The 25,492-nt window shown below is 33.5% G+C and overlaps 1 protein-coding gene across 1 annotated transcript; it reads left to right on the forward strand.

Annotated features, from left to right (window-relative positions):
* Positions 1–5,484: 5,484 nt before the first annotated feature.
* Positions 5,485–10,904, forward strand: EYA (eyes absent-like protein). The gene is made up of 7 exons (XM_016314404.3): positions 5,485–5,630; positions 7,033–7,187; positions 7,642–7,923; positions 8,016–8,189; positions 9,908–10,001; positions 10,084–10,278; positions 10,388–10,904. Exons 3-7 carry the CDS (start codon positions 7,681–7,683, stop codon positions 10,645–10,647), a joined length of 966 nt encoding a protein of 321 aa, XP_016169890.1. The 5' UTR covers positions 5,485–5,630; positions 7,033–7,187; positions 7,642–7,680; the 3' UTR covers positions 10,648–10,904.
* The last annotated feature ends 14,588 nt before the right edge of the window (positions 10,905–25,492 follow it).

The following is a 25,492-nucleotide window of genomic DNA, read 5'->3' on the forward strand; positions in this document are numbered from 1 at the left end:
TGATCAATGAAAGGTAGGGGAAAGTGATCCTTCCTTGTAGCAGTGTTGAACCTCCTATAGTCTATGCACATTCTCCATCCTGTAATTGTTCTTGTAGGAATAAACTCATTCTCTTCATTCTTGATCACTGTCATCCCTCCTTTCTTGGGGACTACCTGCACAGGACTTACCCAAGGACTGTCAGAAATAGGGTAAATAATACATGCTTCCCATAGTTTCATTACCTCTTTTTGGACCACCTCTTTCATAGTTGGATTGAGACTCCTTTGTGGTTGCACAACTGGTTTAGCATCATCTTCAAGTAGGATCTTGTGCATGCACTTGGTTGGACTAATCCCCTTCAAGTCACTAATGGTCCACCCAAGAGCTGTTTTATGGCTCTTGAGCACTGAAATAAGCGCCTCTTCCTCTTCAGGCTTCAAGGAAGAGCTAATAATCACTGGATAGGAATCATTTTCACCCAAGAACACATATTTCAGAGAAGGAGGTAAAGGTTTGAGCTCAAGCTTGGGGGCTTCCTCCTTTGCCTTAGGCATGTGAACCATAACCTTCTGGGGTGGTGAATCATCAACTTTCACTAACTCATATTCAGAGATAGGATCCAGAATATCATCAAGTACCTCATTTTCCAGTACTTCTTGAACAAGCGGCTCAACAACATCAATTCTCATACACCCTTCAGAATCATTAGGGTGCTTGAGGGCTTCAAAAACATTAAGGACCACCTGTTCTTCATTGACCCTCAGGGTTAATTCACCCTTTTGCACATCAATCAGAGCTCTACCTGTAGCTAAAAAGAGTCTACCAAGAATAATAGAGGATTTTACATCCTCTTCCATGTCTAATATAACAAAATCAGTAGGAAAAATAAAGGGTCATACTTTCACAAGTAAATCCTCAACAACACCCACAGGTAATTTAATAGAAAGATCAGCAAGTTGAAGAGAAATACGAGTGGATTTTACCTCCTCAATTTGAAGCTTTCTCATCACTGAAAGTGGCATGAGATTGATACTAGCTCCAAGATCACATAAAGCTCTCTGAATGGTGACATCTCCAATGGTGCAAGGAATCACAAAACTCCCTGGATCTTGCATTTTCTCAGGAAGTTTATGTTGAATAATAGCACTGCATTCCTTGGTTAACACCACGGTTTCTTGCTCCTTCCAATTCCTCTTGTTAGTCAACAATTCTTTCATAAATTTAGCATAAAGGGACATTTGCTCAAGAGCCTATGCAAAAGGAATGTTGATCTGTAGCTTCTTGAAGACATCTAAAAATTTAGAGAATTGCTTTTCTTTGGAAGCCTTCTGAAGCCTCTGAGGATATGGCATTTTTGGCTTGTATTCAGGAGCCTTTGGTAAGGTAGGATAAGTGTCAAGAGAATCAGGGAATGGGTTGTCTGCACGCTTAGGAGGGGCGTGTTCTACTTCTCCCTTTTTCTCCTTTGGAGCGTCTTTTTCAACTAACTCCTTATTGACCTTGGACTCAAAGCCAGCTACTTTACCACTTCTTAATTGAATAACGTTGCAATCTTCTCTTGGGTTCACCACTGTATCACCTGGAAATGTTCTTGCAAATCTCTCAGGTATTTGCTTGCTCAGTTGACCCATTTGTACCTCTAAGTTTCTAATGGAGGCTCTGGTTTCCTGCATAAAACTCCTCATCATCTCCCAATTAGAATCTTATTGGGATTTAGAGTTTGCCTGCTGAGGTGGTTGTTGCTGCTGAGACTGAAATTGGTGGTTATTGTGATTATTCTGTTGGAAACCACCCTGAGAATTATTGTTGAAATTCTGAGGTCTCTGAGGTTGGTCCCTCCACCCAAGATTTAGATGATTTCTCCAACCCTGATTGTATGTCTTAGAATATGGATCATTGTTGGGATTTCTAGGACCACTCCCCATGTAATTGACCTGTTCAGAAGAGCATTGAGCATAGTCATAATTATCATTTTGCACAAACTTACCTGTCATGTCATAAGAGACCTCTTGAGGTGAGTTTTGGGTGTTGATGGCTGAGACTTACATGCCACCCATCTGTTGAGTAAGTAGACTTATTTGCTGAGACATAAACTTATTCTGAGTAAAAGAGCATTAAGAACTTCTACTTCCATAACACCCTTCTTCTGAGGAGTCTCAGAGTTCACAGGATTCCTGTTAGATGAGAATAAATATTGGTTGCTAGCAACCAATTCAATTAGCTCAATAGTCCTCCTCCGGTGTCTTCTTCTTGTGTAATGAACCACCTGCAGAATTATCTAAGCACATCTTGGACATTTCACCCAAGCCTTCATAAAAGATGTCTAGTTAGGTCCATTTAGAGAACATGTCCGGTGGGTATTGCCTAATCAGTAGCTTGTACCTCTCCCAAGCTTCATAAAGAGTTTCACCATTCATCTGCATGAAGGTCTGAACCTCCACCCTAAGCTTAGTTAGCTTCTTTGGTGGGAAAAATTTAGTAAGAAACTCAGTAACAACCTTGTCCCAAGTATTCAAACTCTCCTTGAGTTGGGAATCTAGCCGTAGCTTTGCTCCATCCCTCAGAGCAAACGGGAAGAGCATGAGTTTGTACACCTCTGGGTTCACTCCATTTATCTTCACAGTATCACAAATCTACAGAAAATTAGAAATAAATTGATTTGGGTCTTCGTGGGAATGACCATGATACTGGCAGTTTTGTTGCACCAAGGTGACCAATTGTAGCTTCAACTCAAAGTTGTTCGCAGTTATAGGAGGCACCACAATACTTTTACCATAAAGATCTGCAGTAGGAGCAGAGTAAGAGCCAAGCACTCTCCTTTGTTCTTTGTTCCCATTCGGATTTGTCACATTGGCATTAACAGCATTATTGTGATCCATGGTTGATTCTGCAGCCTTGCAAAGTCTTGCTTGTTGTAAACGTCACCTACAGGTCCTTTCAGGTTCTGGATCAAAGTCTAACAGAGGTTCCTTGTTTCTATTCCTGCGCATAAACAGACAGAAAATAAGAAAAGATGGGATTCTCTACGTCAGAGTGCAGAGAAGTCCTTGTGAGGTAACCTGTGTAAAATAATAAAATAGAAATACTAAATAAAATAAATAAATAAATTTCGAAAATGATAACTAAAATTAGACAGAAATTTTCAAAAATTAATAGGAAAAATAAACAAAAAAATTAAAATAAAATTAACTAGGTGACACCAAACTTAAATTCAGAAATTAAGAAAAAATATTAGTGCTATTTATTAAAAAAATTTTTCGAAAATACTAAGCAAAAATTAAAGAAAAATTAAAACTAAAATGCCTAATCTAACCAATCAAAAAACTGATAGTTGTTAATCACTATCAATCCCCGGCAACGACGCCAAAAACTTGGTGCGGAATTTATAACCCACAAACTAACCGGCAAGTGCACCGAGTCGTACCAAGTAATACCTCAGGTGAGTGAGGGTCGATCCCACGAGGATTGAAGGACTAAGCAATAATGGTTGCTTAATTGGTTTAGTTAGGCAAACAGAAAATAGTGTTGAGAGTTCAAAAGCATTAAATTAAAGACAGGCAAATAAATAAGTTGGGAATAAAATATGGAGAAACAGTTAATGTTTCAGAGTTATCTATTTTTCGGATTAACTTTTCTTATTAATTTATTTTAATCATGTAAGATTTAATTCATGGCAAACTACATGTGACTAGACCCTAATTCCTTAGACCTTTCTAGTCTCCCCTAAAATTCATCAATAGCCAATTCCTTGGTTAATTAATTTCGATTAGGGGGTGAGGTTCAATTCTAGTTATATGCCACAGAAATCCTAATTATCCAAATATAAGAGGATTATATGTCACGTATCCCGTTAAATCCAGATAATTAAAATTTAGGAGAAATTATTTTCAAGCTGTTGTTCAAGTAAAGAGCTTTTCCAAGTTATACAAGAACTCAATTAGAAAGAGGGTCATACTTCCGTTCCACCCAAATTCATAAGATAAAGAACGAAAACAATTCTTAAAATATAAATCAAAACATGAATTAAAATAGAAAAACAATAAAATCAATCCATACAATAGACAAAGCTCCTAACCTTAACAGTGAATGTTTAGTTGCTTATGGTAAAGAAAAAATAAGAATTCTGATAAACTGTGAATTGTGAATTGGAATGGAATAATGTTGGGCTGGAATCCCCTGTTGGAATTCCCTTTTATATTTAATCCTAATTAATTTAAAATCTATCTTCTTAAAACTAAAACAATATCTTTTCCTATTTTAAATTAAAAATAAAGTTTAAATCAGAATTAATTAAAGCAATCAGCATATCTTCAATTGATGGATGGGGACTACTTGCTTCGTAGGGTCACGCCTAACTTGGAGTGGGCATAATCATTCTTGTGTGAATCTCCCTTGAGTCTCTACTATCCCCTGGCTCTAATCTATGTTTTTGGGTCGAAAACTGGGTCAAAATTTGGCCTGAAATCGCCCCAGCGTTTTCTGCGAATTCTGCATGTCGCGCATGTCACGTGTACGCGTCAGTCACGCGTGCGCGTCGATGGTCTTTTTCGCGTGTCACGCGTACGCGTCAGATACGCGCACGCATCGCCATGGAGAGCTCCAAATCACGCGTACGCATCAGGCACGCGCACGCGTCATCCTCGCTGGTCAGCTCCTTGGTTTCTTCTCTTTCTCTGCAAAAACTCCATCAAATCTATCCGAATGCTACCTAAAATAAACAGAAATGCACAAGACTCAAAGTAGCATCTATAGTGGCTAAAAGATAATTAATTCTTGATAAAACTTAATAAATTAAATGCAAATTCACTAGGAAAAGGTAATAAAGATGCTCACGCATCAATACTCAAATTATATGACTTATTTTTTAAAATTCTATTGACAAATATTATTTTGAACAATTTTATTGAAGTTAAAAATAAAAAAAAAAAGATAATGAAAAAAATTATATTATAATTTAAATATTTTTTATTTGTATTTGATTTTTTAATTTTTTTTTATTAATTTTAATGAATTTTATTTTTTTTAAAAAAAAGAGTCAAGCGGATTAGCCCTCCGACCCGCCAATCCGCCATAAAGTAGGATGAGTTAGCATTTTAAACTCGTCTTGGTTAGCAGGGCGGGCCGGTCAGCCCCACTTATAAGACGGACCTAGACAGAACAGGACGAATTGAGGCGAGCCAGCTCGCTTTGCCACCCCTAGTCCCCTACTAATAACCCTCAATTATAATTTTAGTATTAGATTATGTACCAAGATTTCTAAATATCAAATATATTTAAAAAGTTAATTTTGATAAATAAAAATATATTTTAAACCTTACAAATTTATTAACACTGATATTTTTGTCCGAATCTAACTCTTTTAAAATTATTTAGTCACTTAAAAAAAGTTAAAGTAATTTATATCATTAATTATTTGTAAATTAAAATAATAAAATTCATAATTAATAAATATTACAAATTTAAAAATAATTAAAACAGAATTTTACCACTTTACTTGTTAACCAACAATTTAGAACCGGGTCTGAGGGGATCAGTTACCAATCTGATCGTCCCGTGAAAAAGCAGGACCAAACTCTCACGTTTCTCTCCCTCACTTCCATCAACTCACTCTCGCTTCCCTTGGCTTCTGCCCCTTCTAAACCCGCTCGGTGAGTTCTCAGCCCCCTTTTGCTTCTTTTGTTGGCTTGGTTCTTGTTGATTATGCTTTCTTGTGAGACATGTGATCATTTGCATTGACTCGCCTTTCTCATTTTCAGTAAATTCTCATTTGGGATTTTCTCTATTATTATCTCAAGTTCTCAACTTTTGTCTTCCCTTGCTCTGTTACCATGAATTGTAACATTTTGTTTTGAAAAAAACAGTGGTGTGTGAATAGAGGAACAACTAATACTGCTAGGCTGTGAATCAAATAAGAGAATTAGAGGTATTGTGAATGCTGAATTTCGTTTTGGGGATTAAAGCGGGATGATGAGCAAATTAGGTTAACTTTATTTATACTCTGGAAGTTAATCCATGTAACTCATGGGCTTTATTGTTGTTTAGTTAATATTCAGAACTATAATCTGACTATTGTAAGGATATTGGTATGAGGAGTGCCTATAAAGATTCAACCAATAACTCAATAATATTTGTCATGGTCTGGTTGCTTTTCTTGTATTTTCAAACAGCAAGGAAACAATTTATGTTGTATGAGGGGCAAGCAATCTTGGAAAGTATTGTTTTATGAAAAGCACATGGTTTAGGTTTCTTTCCTCTTTACCAAAAGGATTTATGAGTTTGGACTTACAACTGTATTAGATATGAATTTTAAGTTTTTGTCTTTTCTGAATTTGGAAGTTCTGAGATATTAATGAGAAAATTCAGAGGCTTTTATATAAGTATGAAATTCGGTGTGGGACATGGATCTTTTATTTTGTGGAGTTGGAAGTTTAAAGTATCGAATTCAAGTTTTTGTTTTTGTTTTTTATAATTTAGAGCATTGGTTTGTGGAAAAAGTCTTTGATGGTAACTGTAGCTAATGGCAATAGATATTAAACTTCTTGGACATCAGTTCGATCCCAGCCCGCTCTGGTGTTGCTAGCTCTGCTTCTTTTGGATCCGTTATGGTCACTATAGGGATGGGTTATAGGGCTGCCTGAATGTGATTTGGTTTGTATTTTGATTCTGGATTTGAGATCTACCTTTTCTGATTCTTGATTTACTTGGATTTGGCAGCTATATCCTTCAATAGACTAGAATTATCATTGTTAAGCCTTATTTAAGAATTTCGTGATTTCCTAACTGTACAGATTTCAGTTATTATGTTTTTATTTTATGTCAAATTGTCAATGATTGTCAGTTTAATATGAATTGGCTCAAGGTATGTTCTGCTTATAAGGTTTTCTATCTGTAGATATCGTGGATTTAAATTATAAATAGAATGGAGACATTTTCACTACAACCATGTTTGAGGATGAACATCTCGTTCCCATGCTTGTCCCTCTTCTAGTTATAGATATATTGTCTCTCGTTGTGTTGGACTGACTCACTCTTTATCTCCACGTGTTTCAGGTACATGTGCAGGTTGGCATTAAGGTCCCTTGGTTAACTAGAAGCATTTAGTTATTCAGTGAACCCCATTTTTATTCGTGGGGCTATATACTTGTATTTGTTGGTATTGATAATTCTGCTGCGTATAATCTCTAGCAACACTCCATTAGCTATTGGTATGTTATAGCTTCCTTGCAAATTGGACACATATTTATCAATTTAATAGCGATATGTTGATTTTGTAGTTTGAACGGTATCTTCTGATTTATTTATTATATGAACTATTTAAAATAAATCCCTAATTTACGTGGAAAATGGTCCCCAATTAGGAAGGAGTAAGGACACAAAGACACTAACAAGAGACACATATTTTTCATTTTTTCTTTCATCCTTCTTATCAATTTTTCATAATTATATTTTTCTCCCCAATTTTTTTGTATGAAAAAGAAACAAGAGTAAATTAGATTTTCATAATTTGTTCTAGTTTATCATCTAAGAAAATACAAGAACACTAATTTTTGTGTCTCTATCCTTTGTGTCTTGTCTTGTTCTGTTCTCAGAACCAAACGCAGCCTAATAGATGTTCTGTTTCTTTGTTTGTTGATGCTAATTTGGTTTTCTTTGATAAAGGTCAAGATTTATTCAAAAGTTCCTATTGCACACACCGGAATGTCTTCCGAGGCCGGAATGCCTAAGCATGAAACACAAGGGTTTTCCAGCAGCATTCCTCCCAAGCTGGATGTCTACATTTGGGACATGGATGAGACCCTTATACTGCTCAACTCCTTGCTGAAATCATCATATGCCGAGGGTTTCAACGGTCTCAAGGATGTGCAGAAGGGCGTGGAAATTGGGAAGATGTGGGAAAATCTCATTCTACAATTGTGTGATGACTATTTCTTCTATGAACAAGTAAAGTTTGGCTTTTACGTCTAAATCTCCATGGTGGCTTGTTTTAATTTTTGAATGTTGGTAAATTTGATATTGGGGTTCCTGTGTTGCAGATAGAAAATTTAAATTACCATACTCCATTTCTTGATGCTCTGGCCCAGTATGATGATGGGAGGGACCTATCTAATTATGATTTTAACCATGATGAGTTAAGTCCTCCGGATGATGATGCCAACAAAAGAAAACTTGCCTATAGACATCGAGTCATAGCACAAAATTACTTACAGGTAAAACCTCTGAAGCATTATTTCTGGGTATTACTAATTACAAACTTCATGATGTTAAATTTTACTTGTCATTGCATTATTGTGTATTTAGGGAAGATTTCTGAAACTGGTATATATTTTGTAGTGTATTTAGTATTTATCTATTTACATTACTTAGTTCTTTCATGATGGAATGGTTTGACATCAAGGCCATGACAATTTTTTTCTAATATTATATAGCCCTCGCTTTAAAATAGGAGTAATTTACGTATATAAAATGTTTGCCATCATATATTTCACAAATGTCCTAATTAGAATTTGCACACACAAATGTCTTCTTTTAATTCTATATAATTTGTTGCACCCTAACACGAATACAAAATTTACATGTAGTTCGTTTTAGCCTGCAACAAATTAATAGGACACTTAGTATGTAGGTAATTTGTGTTAGGCCGCAGCGCATTAATAGGGGAGAGAGGGGAATCAGAGTTCTACCCTGCAATGATTTAGCAGAGTATTGGATGATTAATATGCCTCACCCTCCAACGATTTACCATTTCTGTAACTCATTCTCCATTTTTCAAAAGTAACTAAAAATTTGATGACAATAATCTTAAAAAATAACAATTTTTTTTATAAACAATTTTGTTTTGACAATGTACAGATTAATTAAATGTAAATAAAAAAATAAAAATTCATTACACTATAAAAAAGTTAATGAGTACAATAAAATAGTTTTTTTTATAGTACTCATTAATAGTTTTTATTATACTCATTAATATTTTTATAGTATGATAAATATTTTTATTTTAAATTTAAGTAATGAGAAAAAAAGTTTAGTTACTTTTTAAGATTATTGTTATCAAATTTTTAGTTATTTTTGAAAAAATGGAGAATGAGTTGCAGAAATGGTAGATGGTTAAAAACATTTTTCAACCTTATGAGATGAGCCCGCAAGTACATCAGGTTAAAATAGACGATACATAACATAGTTTCCGGAGCATTATTAAAGTGATGAATATGCTGGAAGTTTGTACTAAACTAACTTTTTAACCTTAGTTGTCAGTATTGCTTATTTATCTAATGGTTTTGGACTTTATACAATATTATGTGATATATCGTGTATCCATTACTTCCCAATATTCCTTTTAGAATCTGATGTATCAGTATGTCTTGCTGAGGTAAATAGATATTGAGTCATTGATTTTCAGAAGAATGTGTAAGAACATGGTACCTTGAACGGTTATAGGTTATAACAGTGGCAGAAATAGGATAGAGCAGTAGTAGAGATGTAGAATATAGCAGAAAGTGAGATAGGAATGCAGGTGTTGTATGATATCAGAATGATATCATTCTCTGCCTCTACTGGTGTTGCTGTTGAATTCACTCCTCTTTTTTCTTATAGTAACTATCCTCTCTCTCCTCTAACAAAATCATTTTCTCAATGCTCACATCCTCTAACAAGAGCTCGTCCCACTTCATTTCTCTCTTCTTTTTCCCATTGATACTTCAACAAACTTGACCGAATTCTTCTCTCTTATGAGCCTTGCTTTTTAGTGCGAAATGGTAACTTTCTTTTTAATGATTGAAACATGATTCACTAGATGAACTGAGAAAAGAACTAGAGCTCGATAGTTAGGGTGTAAGTAACCAAATAAGTTGTAGTTTTACTTGGCATTTGCTTCCCATCATTAAGGTGATCTAAGGATACATTTAAATAACCTTGCCACTTGTTTTAGGGTTTGCATAATATTTTAGATCACGAGGCGCAGAAATTTTGGGATGAATTGTATGATAAAACTGATGAATATACTGACAGATGGCTGTCTTCAGGTATGTTTTCCAATTATATGAATTCTATTGCTTGATCTGTTTCATTTATATCTTTCATGTTTAATGTTTTACTTTTTTGTAGCACGGACCTTTTTGAAGGAGTGTTCAGGCCAAAACAAAGATTTGGTTTCTTCCATTGCTTTTTCTAGTGTAGTACCTAACACAACCAATGCAAACCATCAGCATGTAAATGTTTTGGTGACGTCAGGAGGGTTAATACCCTCTCTTGTCAAATGCTTGCTCTTTCGTCTCGACGGTTTAATACCACATGGAAATGGTAAGTTGTTGTCTTCTCTTAATAAACTTATGACGAATATCAATATCTTTTTATAGTTCGTTAGTGTAGCTTGCCATTGTTAATAAATTTCATGATTATTTTGTTTCAGTTTATAGCTCTTGTGTAGTGGGAAAAACTCAATGTTTCCGATGGATCAAGGAGCGTTTCAACCATCCGAATGTCCGCTTTTGTGTAATTGGAGATGGATGGGAAGAATGTCAAGCTGCGGAAATCATGAGATGGCCATTTATTAGGATTGACCTGCGGCCAGACAAACTTCATAGGTTCCCTGGTCTCTCATTGACAACAGTTGGCCACTATTTTGCAGTGGTATACGGAAGCCCAGATGATGAGAATGATGCTACCTAGCCTTCTCTGGAATTTCTCTACAAAAGATTTCCACAAAATAGTTGAAATCGTGTTGCTAAATGTATGAATTGTTGCCTTAATATTGCTGTCACAACTTTGGTGGTAATTGGTCTTTAGAAGAGATTAGATTTAACTATTTCCTCTTGCAATGCAATAGCTTAAGATGTATAGATGTTTAAGTTGATGGAATGTAGATGATCCACCACTTATCATGTATGTAACATGCTTCAAATTTATAATTAGCAGTAGTTGATTAATTGGTTTTAGGTCTTGGATGTTTCGACGGAGAAACAAGTTGCTTATTATAAAAAGTACAGGTGTCAAACGGGGGGAGGCGGGCAAGTTCGAGCTGACTCGCCACTAGCAACCAGTCAAAATTAGAAAAGAAGTTCACTCGTATTTTAAACGGCTCAAGAAAATGCTAATATAACTTGGCTAATATAACTTGATTTGTTGGAGTTTACGAGTTAGACGAGTCGATTTGTTTGAATTTTTTTTTTTTTTTAATTTTGGATGTTTAGACAAAGAAAACAAGTGGCTTATAAAAGGTAAAGATAAAATGTATGAAACAAGAAATTAATTGGGTAGCCGGTGTGTATTTGTTAAATTACAATTAGTGGAAAAAGTTACGAAATAAATAATAAAAGGCTAAAGAATTATTTTAATTCTTAACATTTCAACCAAGTTTTAACTTCGGTTAAGTTTCAATTTAACATAATTTAATATAATTGCGTAATATAAAATCCAACACAAATCCATACTATATTCATTAGGAAAAATAACAATTTAAAAGAAAATATGTGAGAGTGAAAGTGTGGGTGTGGCTGTTGCAAGAAAGACCAAAGAAGAGGGATTAATTTAGGATTAAGAGATGTATATATATAAAGAAAGACTAGATAATTTTTATATTTATGAGAATTTAGCAAGTCCTTGTAGGGTGGATACCTGTGTCCCTGATCTCGTCTCTTTATATTTGCGGAGATGGGTCTCTGACCCTGTTTTTATTTACGTGGGTTTGCATTTAGCCTCTCGTCCCAAGTCTTTTTTGCGAATACCCTTTTTAGGGGGTTTTTTTTGTCCTCCAGAAGTGTAAGGATAATTTTAAAAAGTATTTACAATGAATATAAAAGAAAAGTAGTGAAAACAAAGATAGAAAGAGTAAATATACATAATGTTTAGGGAAAAAGACAAATAAGTTCCTGACTTTTTAAACTTTTGACAAATACATTTCTGACAAAATTTAAATACAAAAAAGTCCCTGACTTTAACAAATGGAGGACAATTTAGTCCTTCCGTCTATTTGCCTCTCATACACCAAACGGAACTGGCTGACGTGGCTGAAACGGTGTCCAGGTATCCGTTACGGTGCCACGCTGGAAGGGGAATAAAGTTCGAAGGACAAATAAGTCTTTGACGTCATTTTACAAATAAAGTTCGAAGGACAAATAGGTCCTTGAGAATTTTTTTTTTTCAAAATTAATAAACTCCTTTCCTAAATTCTCTTATCTACATCTCTCCATTTTTATATTTCTCTCTACTATTTTTACTCTATATATAATTATATTTTATATTAGTAATTTGACAAATCAAAATATGTCATTCGCTATTTTTTTACAATTAAAATATTTTAAATGTAAAAGTATACACATTAAATTATTTTAAATTTTAGATAACGAATGTTAAAATTAATTATTAATAAAAAATTAGACTTTTTCATATAAAAATAATAACTAAAAATCTTATTATTTAATTTTTTTATCTGCAGATATCTTGGTCTTCTTAGTCAGAAACTTTTGTCAACTTACGACTTTTTTGTAAAAGTAGTTTGATTTTATAAATCTTTTGTGTCATGCATAATTTATACTGTTAGAACAAAGTGAACTATAATTTAAAAAAAATTATTCTCATAATATTATTATGGATAAAAATACTAGTTCTAATATAATACACAAATGCTCTAATGCTAACTTAATACATGAATGATGCACAAATGAACTAATGCTAACTTGATGCATAAATGAACAGATGCTAACTAATGCCACTGGTATGATGAAAACTGAACTAATACAATTTAACAAATTCTAATATAATACACAAATGCACTAAAACTGAACTAATGCAATTTAAGAAAAAAGTAGAAATAGAACAAGCCCAAATTCTGTAATTTTAATACAAATAATTTAAATTACAGAATACAACAAGTTAACTAGATTTTAAAATACAAGCAGTTCATTCAATCTATAACATAAATATTTTTTTTTACATTATAATATAGATCTAATTTAAATATTATTTGATTAGAGTCTATTAATGTTGTAAATGTAAATATTAAGGAAACTTTGCGCAGAGTTCCATTACCATTAATGGGTGGCTCCGCGATTTCTTATGGGCGCAAGCCTCCCACGTAATTCAGTCTTATGATTTTTTTCAGTTAAGATAGTGAATGGAATTACAACTATTTCAACTATTTAATCAATTACTTCTTGGAAATGCTAAAAGTATTATTCAATTTTTTTATATGATACCGGGATTGAAATTAAGAATATCAGCCCAGGTGTTAATTACACGACCTTGACTATATTCTACAGATCGGTTGAAATTGAAACCATTTAAATTGAAAGCCATAGTGCTAATCCATTTTTGGATAGACGCCCATATAAAATAAATAATCAATTCGACCTATACGAAATAATTTTTTTTTATAAAAAAACCAACTTTTAGCCTACATAAACTAAATTCTCATAATAAAAGCATAATAGAAGTATAATGAAAAAAAAAAAATTCTCAAGGACCTATTTGTCCTTCGAACTTTATTTGTAAAGTGACGTCAAGGACTTATTTGTCCTTCGAACTTTATTCCCCTTCCAGCGTGGCACCGTAACGGACACCTCAACACCGTTTCAGCCACGTCAGCCAGTTCCGTTTGGTGTATGAGAGGTAAATAGACGGAAGGACTAAATTATCCTCCGTTTGTTAAAGTCAGGGACTTTTTTGTATTTAAATTTTGTTAGGGATGTATTTGTCAAAAGTTTGAAAAGTCAGGGACCTATTTATCTTTTTCCCTAATGTTTAAGATGAAAACATAAGAAATTCAGGAAAAAAGATAAAATAAGAAAAAAATAAAAAAATTCACATGTTTAAATACAAAATATATATTAAAAATAAATTAATCAACATATATATTTATACATCAATATACTAGTTTTGATGGCTAATTTTTACATTCTTGATAATCAACATGTCCTGTTTCAAAGGAAAAAAAGAGTAACAAAAAATGCACATTATCTAGGGATGGCAAACGGGTTTAAATTTGTTGGGTCAGTCTGCGTAACCTGCCAAAAAAGGCGAGTCGGGTTAAAAAATTGAGACCACCACATATAAAAAATTCGCCTAACCCGCACCGCTTAAACCGTAGATTTTGGTGGGGCGGGGCGACTTCCCCTCCGGGGTCAGAGTTTTTTTGAAGATATTATAATTTAGTGTTTTGGATTATATTTTACGTTTAATTAAATTATGTTCTAAACTTGTAGATGTTTAATTATATATTTTGGACAATATTTATTTTACTTTGGACGATGTTAGTTTTATTTTGTTTCAAAAAATTTGGTTTATGATTACTAGCGGCTCAACAGGCACTAACGTGCCTGTTCAGCCGCTTTTCTATTGTTTTTAAGAAATTAATTTTTTTTTGTTAATATATTATTTACTTTTCAAATTTATTAGATAAGTATTTTTTTTATTTTAATATTGACGTGATCTTATTTATATCATATTTTGTTGAAATTAAAATTACTATAAAACACTTTAAAATGTTAAATTATAAAATAACACAATAAAGAGGTAATATAAAATGATCATTGTTTAAAGTTCTAGGTAATATATAAGGTGAAATATTCGATAGAGTAAATTTTTATTCTCAACTATGTTAAAATATACAAAAAGTATTTTCAGAATGATAATGCTTCTATTATATTTCTTTAAAAGTTTTAAATGTTGTCTATTAATTTATAATATTTTTAATTTAATTTTTTAAATTTATTATGACAAAATAATGATATGACGAGGATTTTGTCCGTTAAAATTGCGAAAATATTTTTAAAAATTAGTTTATTCATTGTACTTTATTTTGTTTTTTTTTTGTTTTTGGGTGTTTATGTTATATTCCATACGTTATTAAATTTTAATTTAATAAGTTTTTTTTATCATCAAGAGTTTATTATCTAGTTACTGTAATTTAATTAAGATTTATTTTTTATCACTAAATGATGTTATGTGTATTACGGTTATTGCTATTAAATAATATTTGTAGTAGCATTTTTTTAGTTTGTACTTAAATTAGTTATTCAATAAAAATTTGTCCGATAACTTATAAAAATATATACAATATTATCTATGTTTTTAATTTGAGAATTTTTAATTTAGTTACCTATTGACTTGTAATATTTAATATAGTATTTAGATATTTTTTAAGAAATTAGAACACATTTTGCTATGATCAAATTTTACTATCTATTAAATTTTTAATTGGATAAATATTCTATAATAAAAAGGATCCATATAATTTGTACAATACATTAATAAATACATGAGATAAAATAAGACATATTTTTGTACTATTTTTCAATAGTTGTTGTTTTGTGTTTAAGGTAGATCTTTTCTAATTTTACTATTTAATTTTAAAAGATATATGTTGTTACCAAAATTTTATTTAAAAGTTATTGTTATTATTAGTCTTATGAATGTATTGCCTATTTAAAATTTATACTATTTGTTAATTATTTGTTTTATTTTTTTATTATAGAATTCAAAATTTTGTTTGACAATAGGCATTTTATATAGTAGTGTACAATATCAAACTTCTTAACTTATTCAATACAAAAAATATTTTAAATGAATATTATGCGATGAAGATAAAATATTAAAAATATAAGTAGAGTAAGTGAGTACTAACTATTCATATTTGCATGGCTTTTAGCATTGTTTGTAACTGATTCATTATAAAAGATTGATGGAGGCATTGAATTAGTAGCAGTGGTGTCTCGACCTACACTTATAACAAACTTAATATGTTGTAAATTATCTTAAAAGAATTAAAAATTAGTTCTTAATTTTGTTAATCTTCTATATTAAAATTTAATGTATAGGCAAAATGACTTAAAATAACGTGATTACATGTTTTAAATATATAGGGTACTAATCAGTTAGGATATCACCGCATCTTTTACTTGAACAGCTTTATTATAATGTGATTCCAAACCTATATTTTTAAAGAACAATACAAATAATAAGCATAATTTGAATTCATAAGAGTAAAATTAGTTATCATGATTAAAGTTAACTTTTATGTCGCGTATAAAGGTGATTTTAATTATTTTAAAATTGTTTAATTTTATTCTGAAACAGAGAATATTTTAAAAATAATATGCTTCTATTATATTTTTTTATTGATTTTTTTCAAAGTTTGAATATCGTCCATTAATTTGTGACATTTCTAAATTTATTTTTTTAATTGATTATGATAAATTAACAATATGATAAGTATTTTGTCCGTTAAGATTGTAGAAATATTTTTTAAAAAATAGTTTATTTGTTATACTCTAATTTATCTTTATTTTTTGTGTTTATATGTTAACATTTTACATTAGAAATTTATTACATATTTAATATTATTAAATTAATATATTTTTAATAATAAATAATGTTACGTGTCTCATGATTATTATCATTGGCTGATATAGTAGCATTTTTTTATAATTGATATTTAAGATAGTTATTCAATAAAAATTGATTCGGTAACTCATATAAATATGTAAAGCGTTATCTATGTTTTTAATTTTAGAATTTGAAAATTATTTATTCAATCACTGTTTGTAATATTTAATATAGTATTTAGATTTTTTATAAAATTATGACCCATTTTATCGTGATCAAATTTTGGTATTTGTTAAATTTTTAAATGGACAATAATTTTATAGTAAGAAGGATTTATTTTTATTTATGCCATGTATTTTTAAATACATGAGATGAAATATCAATATTTTTGTATTCTTCTTCTATCATTATGTTTGTATTTAAGTCAGATTTGTCCTGGTTTTATTTTAAAATTATAAAAAATATATATATTATTACCAAAATTTTAAAATATAAAAATATAAATTAAAATAAAAACTAAAAAAATTAAATTAAAGATATTAAAAATCATTATGTTACATTAATTTAACACAATATATAAATACTATTTTGATAATAAACTTATTATGTTTGACAACTTTTTGTAATTATCTTATAACGTAGTATTTTTGTATATAAAATGACTTCATTTATTTTTTAATATAAGAATACAAATGCATATTTTTTTTATTTTTAATATTTTATCCCAAGCATCTAAATTAATTTGAAACATAAATATATTTTTTGTAATAAATTTATAATAAAAGTTTTAGTTAAAGAGTACTCAATACTTCTTTTTATAATTTAGAGCAATAAATTTATTTTCATTTCATAGTTATTACTTTGTAAAATATATTTAATCACTCAAATTTAAAAATACACATAGCAAAAAATGAGCGATATGTTAATATTTTTTTCTCTTTATTCTATTTGTTATTATTAGTTTTATGAATACATTGTTTATTTTAATTTTTTAATTATTTATATATTATATGATAAAGATGGAATATTAAAAAAATTATTATTTTGTCCATTAAATTTATTTTATGAAATAGATTATGTAAGGATATACGAAGTCTACAAAAAATTGGACACCAAATTCTAATAATTTTTTGTATTTTTTTATTAAGAAGTGCTCTGCTATATGTAATTTTTTTAAGTTAAATAATAAGCATAAGAAATATATAAATAGTGTATTAATTTATATAAATAGTGTATATTAATTTAATTAATTTTGTTATAGAATACCAACCAATTATGTTACTATAACGTCTGTTATTTGGATCAATTCCATTATCATGCTCTTTCAACAAAGAATAGAATACAAATATTAAGCAAAAATTAAATTTATAGCCCAAAAAAATTAAATTATCATAATACATGTTAAGTTTTATGTTACCTGAAACAAAATGATGACGACGATGATGAGTGGCTCTGACCATTTGTCTAATTGTAGTTAATCCTGTACTTGGCAATGGATTTGGAATAGGAATTATATTAGTTGATATAATGTGATTGCTGATTCGTTGAATTCCAATTATAGGTAGCAAGACCCAAAGAAGAAAAACGATTGCAAGAGCACGATTGAAAGTGAAACAGATATTTAACTCTTTTAGGTAAAGTACGATTGAAGGCACATAATTTTTTTTTATTGAAAGTGAATCGGTATTTAAATTGAGTACGCATTAATAGTTTTTTTTATTGAAAGTGTTTTAGCTTTAAACTCTGTCGTGGGGTAAAGCCAGTTTTTGAAAAAATAAAATAAAATAAAAAGAATTGAGTACATAATAGCAATTTTTTTTTTATTAAAATTAGTTTTTAAGTTCTGTCGTGGGATAAAGCCAGTTTTTAATAAAAAAAAAACAGGGGTAAAATAGGAAGAAAGAATTGGATACCAAACTTCTGTATCCCCATTATATATTGGTATAGATGTTTATTACATATTTATAATTATAAAGACTTTAATGTTTGTGAATTTAAAAATTATAATTTTTTATATCTTTAAAAATTATAAATTTATTAAAATGGTTGTGAAATTATATATATTATTTAATATTTAATAGTAAAAACAACAAAAGAAGATTTGGCGGGTTTAGCCCACTAGCCCGCTGTTAGTCGGCGCGGGGTGAAATTTCAGGACCGCCTCATTAGGCGATGCGGGGTAGGCTAGCCCGCCAAAGGAGGGGCTTTTTGGCGGGGCGGGCTTCCCCACTTGCCACCCCTAATATTATTTCATTCCTAAGTTAAAAGCCCGCTATGTAGTAAGGAGACTTTAAACTTTTACTCCAGGTATTATACTAGTATAGAACTTCGCTGAGTTAAACACCAAAGTAGTCCCTGAGATTCACAAAATGCACCAATTTGGTCCTTGACTTCCCAATTGCACTATTTATGTCCTCGACTTTGGAAAAAATGCACCTAGTCAGTCCCTCCCCTTTTTCCGTCGAAACCCCTTCCCGCCGGCAGTGATGTGGCAATTTTTTTGCCATGCTGGACTAAGGCAAATGGCGTCGTATCTCTTTTTCGCGCTAAAACATGAAAACGACGCCGCCTCAAGAAGGAAGGAGTTACCAAACGTCATAACCCCCATATTTAAAGAGATCACTTACCCACTTCATCTCCTTCATCACGTTTGAACTGAAAGCTCCACACCCTGGGTTCCGCTAGTCCTGTTGAGGTTTTCTGTGGTGACGCAAATTGGAGAGGGTCGAAACGTGCTCATCGGTCGCTCAAAATTGGGGAAGGAAGGAGCAAAGCTTCCTCGTGAACCCCCTGACATAGAGGTAGGCATGCAGTGAATAAAACATTTTTTATTGATCTTTTATAGTGTTAAGGTATCCATTTTGTGAGTTTCAGTTGGAAATTTTGTGCTGGTTGATGCCAAATCATTGAATGCTATATTATTAGGTAGGGTTTAGGGTACTGGGTGGTGTGGATTTGGATATTTTGAATGCTCTGTTTTCACACAGGAAATGTGGGTGTTTCTATAATTGTAATGTGATGAAGTATGTGATTTTAAACAACAATGGATTATTCTGTACTGTGGTTTGTTGATTATATTATCAGTAACATACATTAGATAAATTGTTATATCTATTTTTCACTGTAGATGGAGAAATTGCTGGATATTATGTTCCACTATGGTGGGACGTTTAAGAAGAATGATGATGGTAAATTGGTTTACTCACCTGACAATAGAAGTTGCTTAGGAGATTTAGATGAAGATACCCTATATATTTTTTTCGATAAACTATTTCAAGGAGCTGGGGTATGACAAGGTAGTTGAGTGCTGGTGGCTGGTTCCCGGAAGGAGCTTGGAGGTGGGACTGAGAGCTTTGACCAGTGATAATGAACTAAGGGAGATGTGCTTCCATGCAGAGAGGAATGATGGAGTAGTTGATGTGTATTTTGAACATGGAGTTTCCACACCTGAACTGATGGATGGGAAAGGGGTTGTGATGTTACTTGATTACGAAGCAGAAGAGGTTTGCCATGGTGACTTACAGACTAACAAGGAAACAGTTGTGGATAGCTCAAATCAAACCCCAGATGACAAATCATCTACAAACCCAACTCCAAACCTCTCAACTGCAAACACAATTCCTTCCACTGTAACTCCCATTCCAAACCATCCTACTGCTGACCCCCTCACTACAAATCCTACCAATGAAGAGCCTAACCCCATGGATGAACCTGATAACCCCAAACCCAATCATACACAACCCAAAATCCAGTACAAAATCCAACCCAACTCCCATTGTGAAACATAATCACAAGCCAACTCCAAAGCCCAAGAACCTTCTGAAGCCCAACAAAACTCAATCAAAGCCCAAGTCCAAGTTCACTTCCAAGCCCAAACCCAAATTTAACCCACCTAAAAGAATTACTAGATTTCAGGCAAAGGGGAGGAGTACTAACAAAGGCAAGTAACTTCATCATGTGGATTTAACTGTAAATGGATCAATAAGTGATTATGGCAGCTCAGAGGATACATCTTATGTCCCAGTGCAAGAGGCCAACTCTAGCAATGATGAAGAATTGGTTGCAAGAGTTTCGAAACCAATTAGGAAAGAGGTCAAAAAGGTTCAAAAAAAGGCAGGCATGGCTAAAGGGAAGGAGAAGATAGGAAAAGATAAAATAATGCAAGATGATGATGCAATTGTTGAGGATTATTCAGATGTAGAGGTGGACATAGGCTTTAAAGGAACTCCAGGGGAAGGAATTTGGTATGAAGCTCTCGACCCTGGTGCAGAATCTGATGGGGCCAACTCGTGGCACTCGGAGGAGATGAAAACTCCTCCTAACTCTGAGGATGAGCTGAAATCTGATGGGGATTCAGATAAATTTCCCATATTCCAAGGTGGCCAGAGGTTTGGTGAGCTGCAACTTCAAGTGGGGATGAAGTTCAATACCAAACAAGAATTCAGGGATGCTGTGAGAGAGTTTACCATACAGGAGGGAAGGGGGATTAAGTTCGTTAAGAATGATAATATCAGGTGTAGGGCAGTTTGCCAAGTGGAAGAGTGCTCATGGGTTGTGTATGCTTCAAGAGATCATGAGGACTGTTGTTGGCAAATCAAGCCATTTTATGATGATCATACATGTCCAAGGAAAAATTCAAATAGGGCTGCAAACAGAGCATGGTTGGCTACTAAGTTGGTTAAAAAGGTTAGAAAGTATCCTAATTTCAAGCAATGTGAGGCTGCAGTGTACTTTAGGTTGAAATGTGATCTGATTCTGCATAGAAACTCACTAGCTAGAGCCTTGGCCGATGCAAGGAATGTTGTTTATGGTGATGAGAAGGCACAGTATGCCTTGTTAAGGGATTATGCTGAAACACTTCTCAAGACGAATCCCGGATCCACTGTGAAGATTGGTGTGATTCCATTGCCTGACGGACAAGTCATGTTTGAGAAAATGTACGTATGCTTGAGTGGTTGCAAGAACGGGTTCAGATCAGGGTGCCGGCCATTAATTGGTCTCGATGGTGCATTTCTGAAGACACAGATTGGAGGCCAGATATTATCACCTGTAGCCCAAGATGCAAATCATCACATATATATGATTGCTTGGGCTATAGTCAATGTTGAGAATAAGGAGAACTGGAAGTGGTTTCTAGAGCTACTCCACGATGATTTAGGAGACTATAAGGCGAACGGATGGTGTTTCATTTCTGACATGCAGAAGGTAAGCAATTCCTAAATATAAAATGTTGTGTTATTCAATTAGTTACACATTTGTTAAAGTCTTCATTTTCTGGATTATATGTGGTTGTATGAGATTGGTACATACTATTATAAGTAGTTGTTTGATGGATATTGCTTGATTGTGTGAATATTTCATATTGGTTGAAGATATTTGGACTTTACAAATTATTTGATTCTGCATTTAACATAAATTAACTAAAGTTTGGATTACATGATGCTGTATGAGATTGGTTCATCCTACTTTAGTAGTTTGGATTACATGATGCTGTATGAGATTGGTTCATTCTTTTATAAGTAGTTTCCTGATTCATGGATATTGCTTGATTGTGTGAATATTTTATACTGGTTGATCCTTCTTAAGTAGTTTGGTTTGTACTACATGTGTTTGTCATAAACAGGGATTGATTTCTGCTGTAGAAGAGGCCATGTCATAGGTCCATCATCGTTTCTGTGTATGGCACCTATGGCAAAATTTCAACAAACAGTGGAAGGATCTTGAGCTGAGGAGACTCCTCTGGGATGCTGCTAGGTCAACCATATTTCAAGACTTTATTGAGAACATGGACAAAATAAAGAGGGTCAATGAGGAAGCATGGACATACTTGAACAAGTGGCCAAGGCATTCATGGACAAAGTCTCAATTTAGCCACAGGCCAAAGCTGGATAATATTTGCAACAATGCCTGTGAGGTGTTCAATGCACGGATCAAGGAGGCTAGGAGTAAGCCAATCATCACATTGCTTGAAGAGGTAAGAATGTTTGTTATGCGATCGATTGCAAAGAATAAAGTCAAGTTGAACAACCATGTGGGGAAACTACATCCTGTTATTCAGAGCCGACTAGAAAAAGTTCGTAAGGAATCAAAGAATTGGGTTCCTATATGGACTGGAGACCAAGAATATGAAAAATTTGAGGTCCATGGACACCCAACTAACATGGTTATTGATTTAGGCAAGAGACTTTGCACCTGCCAGTTCTGGATGTTAACAGGTGATATTATATGCCTTCACACCAACTTTATTCTCTTCTTCAATATAAATATCTTTAATTCATTCATTATATTAGCTGTTGTGGAGTTGATAATTTCTTAATTTATTCACTATAGGCATTCCTTGTGTTCATGCTTGTGCTGCTCTTGCACGGGTGAACAAGAGACCCGAGGATTTCTGTCATCCCTTGGTCACCATGGACTCATACAGGAAGACATATGAACATCACATCAATCCTCTCCCAGGCCAATCCCTATGAAAAAAATCAGTATACAATCAGCCCCAAGCTCCTAACATTAAACGTAAACCTAGAAAACTGACAACCAAAAGACGAAAGGATGCTGATGAGGGTACTAGTGAAAACAAGAAACCTAAGGCAACTGTTAGTCTAAAGAGACAGCTGAAGCCATTCACATGCACCTACTGTGGAATAAAGGGCCACACCAAGAGGGGATGTAAAAAGAAAAGAGCTGATGAGCTTACTGTTGCAGTAGCTGCTGTGACGGCAGCCAAGTCCAAAACTGTCCCAGCTGGGAGTACACCTGCAGCTGAAGCTATGAACACCACCAATGTGGCACCACAAGTAGATGAAGCTCCTCTTGGTGGAACACAAATAGATGAAGCTACGAAGATTGACTTGTCCCAACCAAATTATGGTGGAACACAAGATGAGGTACATATATGGTATATAATATTTTATGACATGTTTTTACTTGCTCCTTTTTCACACTATTTTCCTAACTTTCCTCAGGCCCCACCACCACCACCACCAACAAAAAGACCAGATAAATTACCAACCAAAAGAAAGAACTCACCAACACCAGTGACTGCTTCTGTTGATCCCATGCAAGGAGCAAGTGCAACAACGTCTTCTAGGTTGGCAAACTTTTTGAAGTTTGTTCCAACTCCAGGGTTCAAACCTCCAAGGAAGAAAATACTAAGTAATTGGATGCTGTAGCTGCTGAAGTCTGATTGATTACAAATGGAATTTGGGCACTAGTTGTTTCCTTAGTTTTGTTATTTTCATTTAGGAGTAGCACATAACCAGATTGTAATGGTTAACTTTTACTTTTGGTAGTTATAAATGTTTAAACTTGGAGCTCTTACTGTATTCCTTTTTGGTGCCATATTATGGTGTTTATCAGGTGATACTCCATTGACAGTGTTTGACAATATCTTAGTTATAATCAAAATATGGTTTGATCAATTTACTTGTTCTGTTCTGTTTTATTTATTCAGTTTTGTTATTACCATTGTAAACTATTTACACAGACCACACCAATAATCCAAAGATTACCCATTCTTTCATAAACAATACACACTTGTTACATTTTTACAATCACAACTAGTACAACAACTAACAAGAAAAAGACCAACAATCCTAACATTTGTATTACATACTTCTGGCTCCTTAACTCAGCCTCCAAATTGCCAATCCTCAATGCAAGACTCACGCTCATCTCTTCATTGTTATATGCTGCAGCTTCTTCAAAATTGTCATTATCATCTTCTACAACGTCTGCCCATCGAAAAAACCCACACCACTGTTTTCCACTACACTGTAAGTAGTAAATTTAGGGATTTAGTTGTTGACATTAAAAAACAGAAACATCTCTTAGGCTCAAACTCACATTGTAATTCGGACATCCAAAGAATGGCTTGTCTGGGTGGGTATCCGTTCCAGACCATCGGAGCACAGGGCGTTTCCCACACCCACAGCGCTCTGGCACTCGTGAGGCTCTGCTGCGACTAGGCATCCTTGTCGTCGATCGCATAGAGCTCCCGTCTCCCTCATTTGCACGTCCAACCATGGTTAAACCCAGCACAACAATGACGAATGAAACGAACAAAAAAGAAGAAGAAGTCGTACGCTCCTCCATCAGCAACTAGGGTTAAAAATGGACTCAGGGACCACATTGAGTTACAAACTTTCACTGGCCACGTTATGTAACCGTTAGTTGATCCAGCATGGCAAAAAAATTGCCACATCACTGCCGCCGGAAAGGGGTTTCGACGGAAAAGGGGTGAGGGACTGACTAGATGCATTTTTTCCAAAGTCGAAGACTTAAATAGTGCAATTGGAAAGTCAGGGACCAAATCGATGCATTTTGTGAATCTCAGGGACTACTTTGGTGTTTAACTCGAACTTCGCTAGGTAACCAATACCCAACCAACCAACTACCAGCCAATTTATCATTAATTGATAATCTTGATTTTTCATATTGTTATTAATGAGTGATTATTCAAATTTTATTTTTAAAAAAATACAAAATTAATAATTATTAATTGTATTTATTTAAAGTTAGCTGGTGCAATAAAGAAAATGGGGGCAGCAACGGTGATAGCAGTTATAAAAAGGAAAAAGAAATGAAGAAATAAAGGTAATTATAACTGAAGAGGGAGAAGCGCGAAAGGCTAAGAGTATAATGGACTTTTTCATGCGCTTTTAAATCAAAGCATTAAATGCTCTGGCCACGAGAACTGAAGCAACGTCTCAAGACAACGGTTAGAGGCAACTCACGTGCACGAAGAAAGCGCTAGAAGCGTGAGTCCCGCCGGCGAAATCGCGATCAGAGGAAGACAACTACACGCAAAGATACGAGCTAAGCTAATGCGCCAACTGTAAGTCTTACGACTTGACACATTGGGGCACTGTTCCGGTCCATCCAACAGATCCACGACCCGATGGGTATACGACCCACTTAAACAACAGTGCCCTTCGCGTGACACAATTCCCTTAGTAGAGGTCTGGATAGTTGGCAGAAGTTTTCAGACAAGTGGGCCAAAACGGAAGGACACACTCGAGAACAAGGAATAAAGGGGAGGGGCCTACCTCTCCCCCAGGTATGTCACTATTGCCCTAATTAATCGTCTCATCGTACGGACGCTTACTTTAACATCGGAGTGTCCCTGCAGGTGACTCCACCTGCCAACCTGAGGATGATTGCGAATACTACACCTCAACTCTCGCGCTCAGGT

This window comes from Arachis ipaensis, chromosome B8 (assembly GCF_059453495.1).
Source record: "Arachis ipaensis isolate K30076 ecotype BB chromosome B8, ASM5945349v1, whole genome shotgun sequence".
Lineage (NCBI taxonomy): Eukaryota > Viridiplantae > Streptophyta > Magnoliopsida > Fabales > Fabaceae > Arachis > Arachis ipaensis.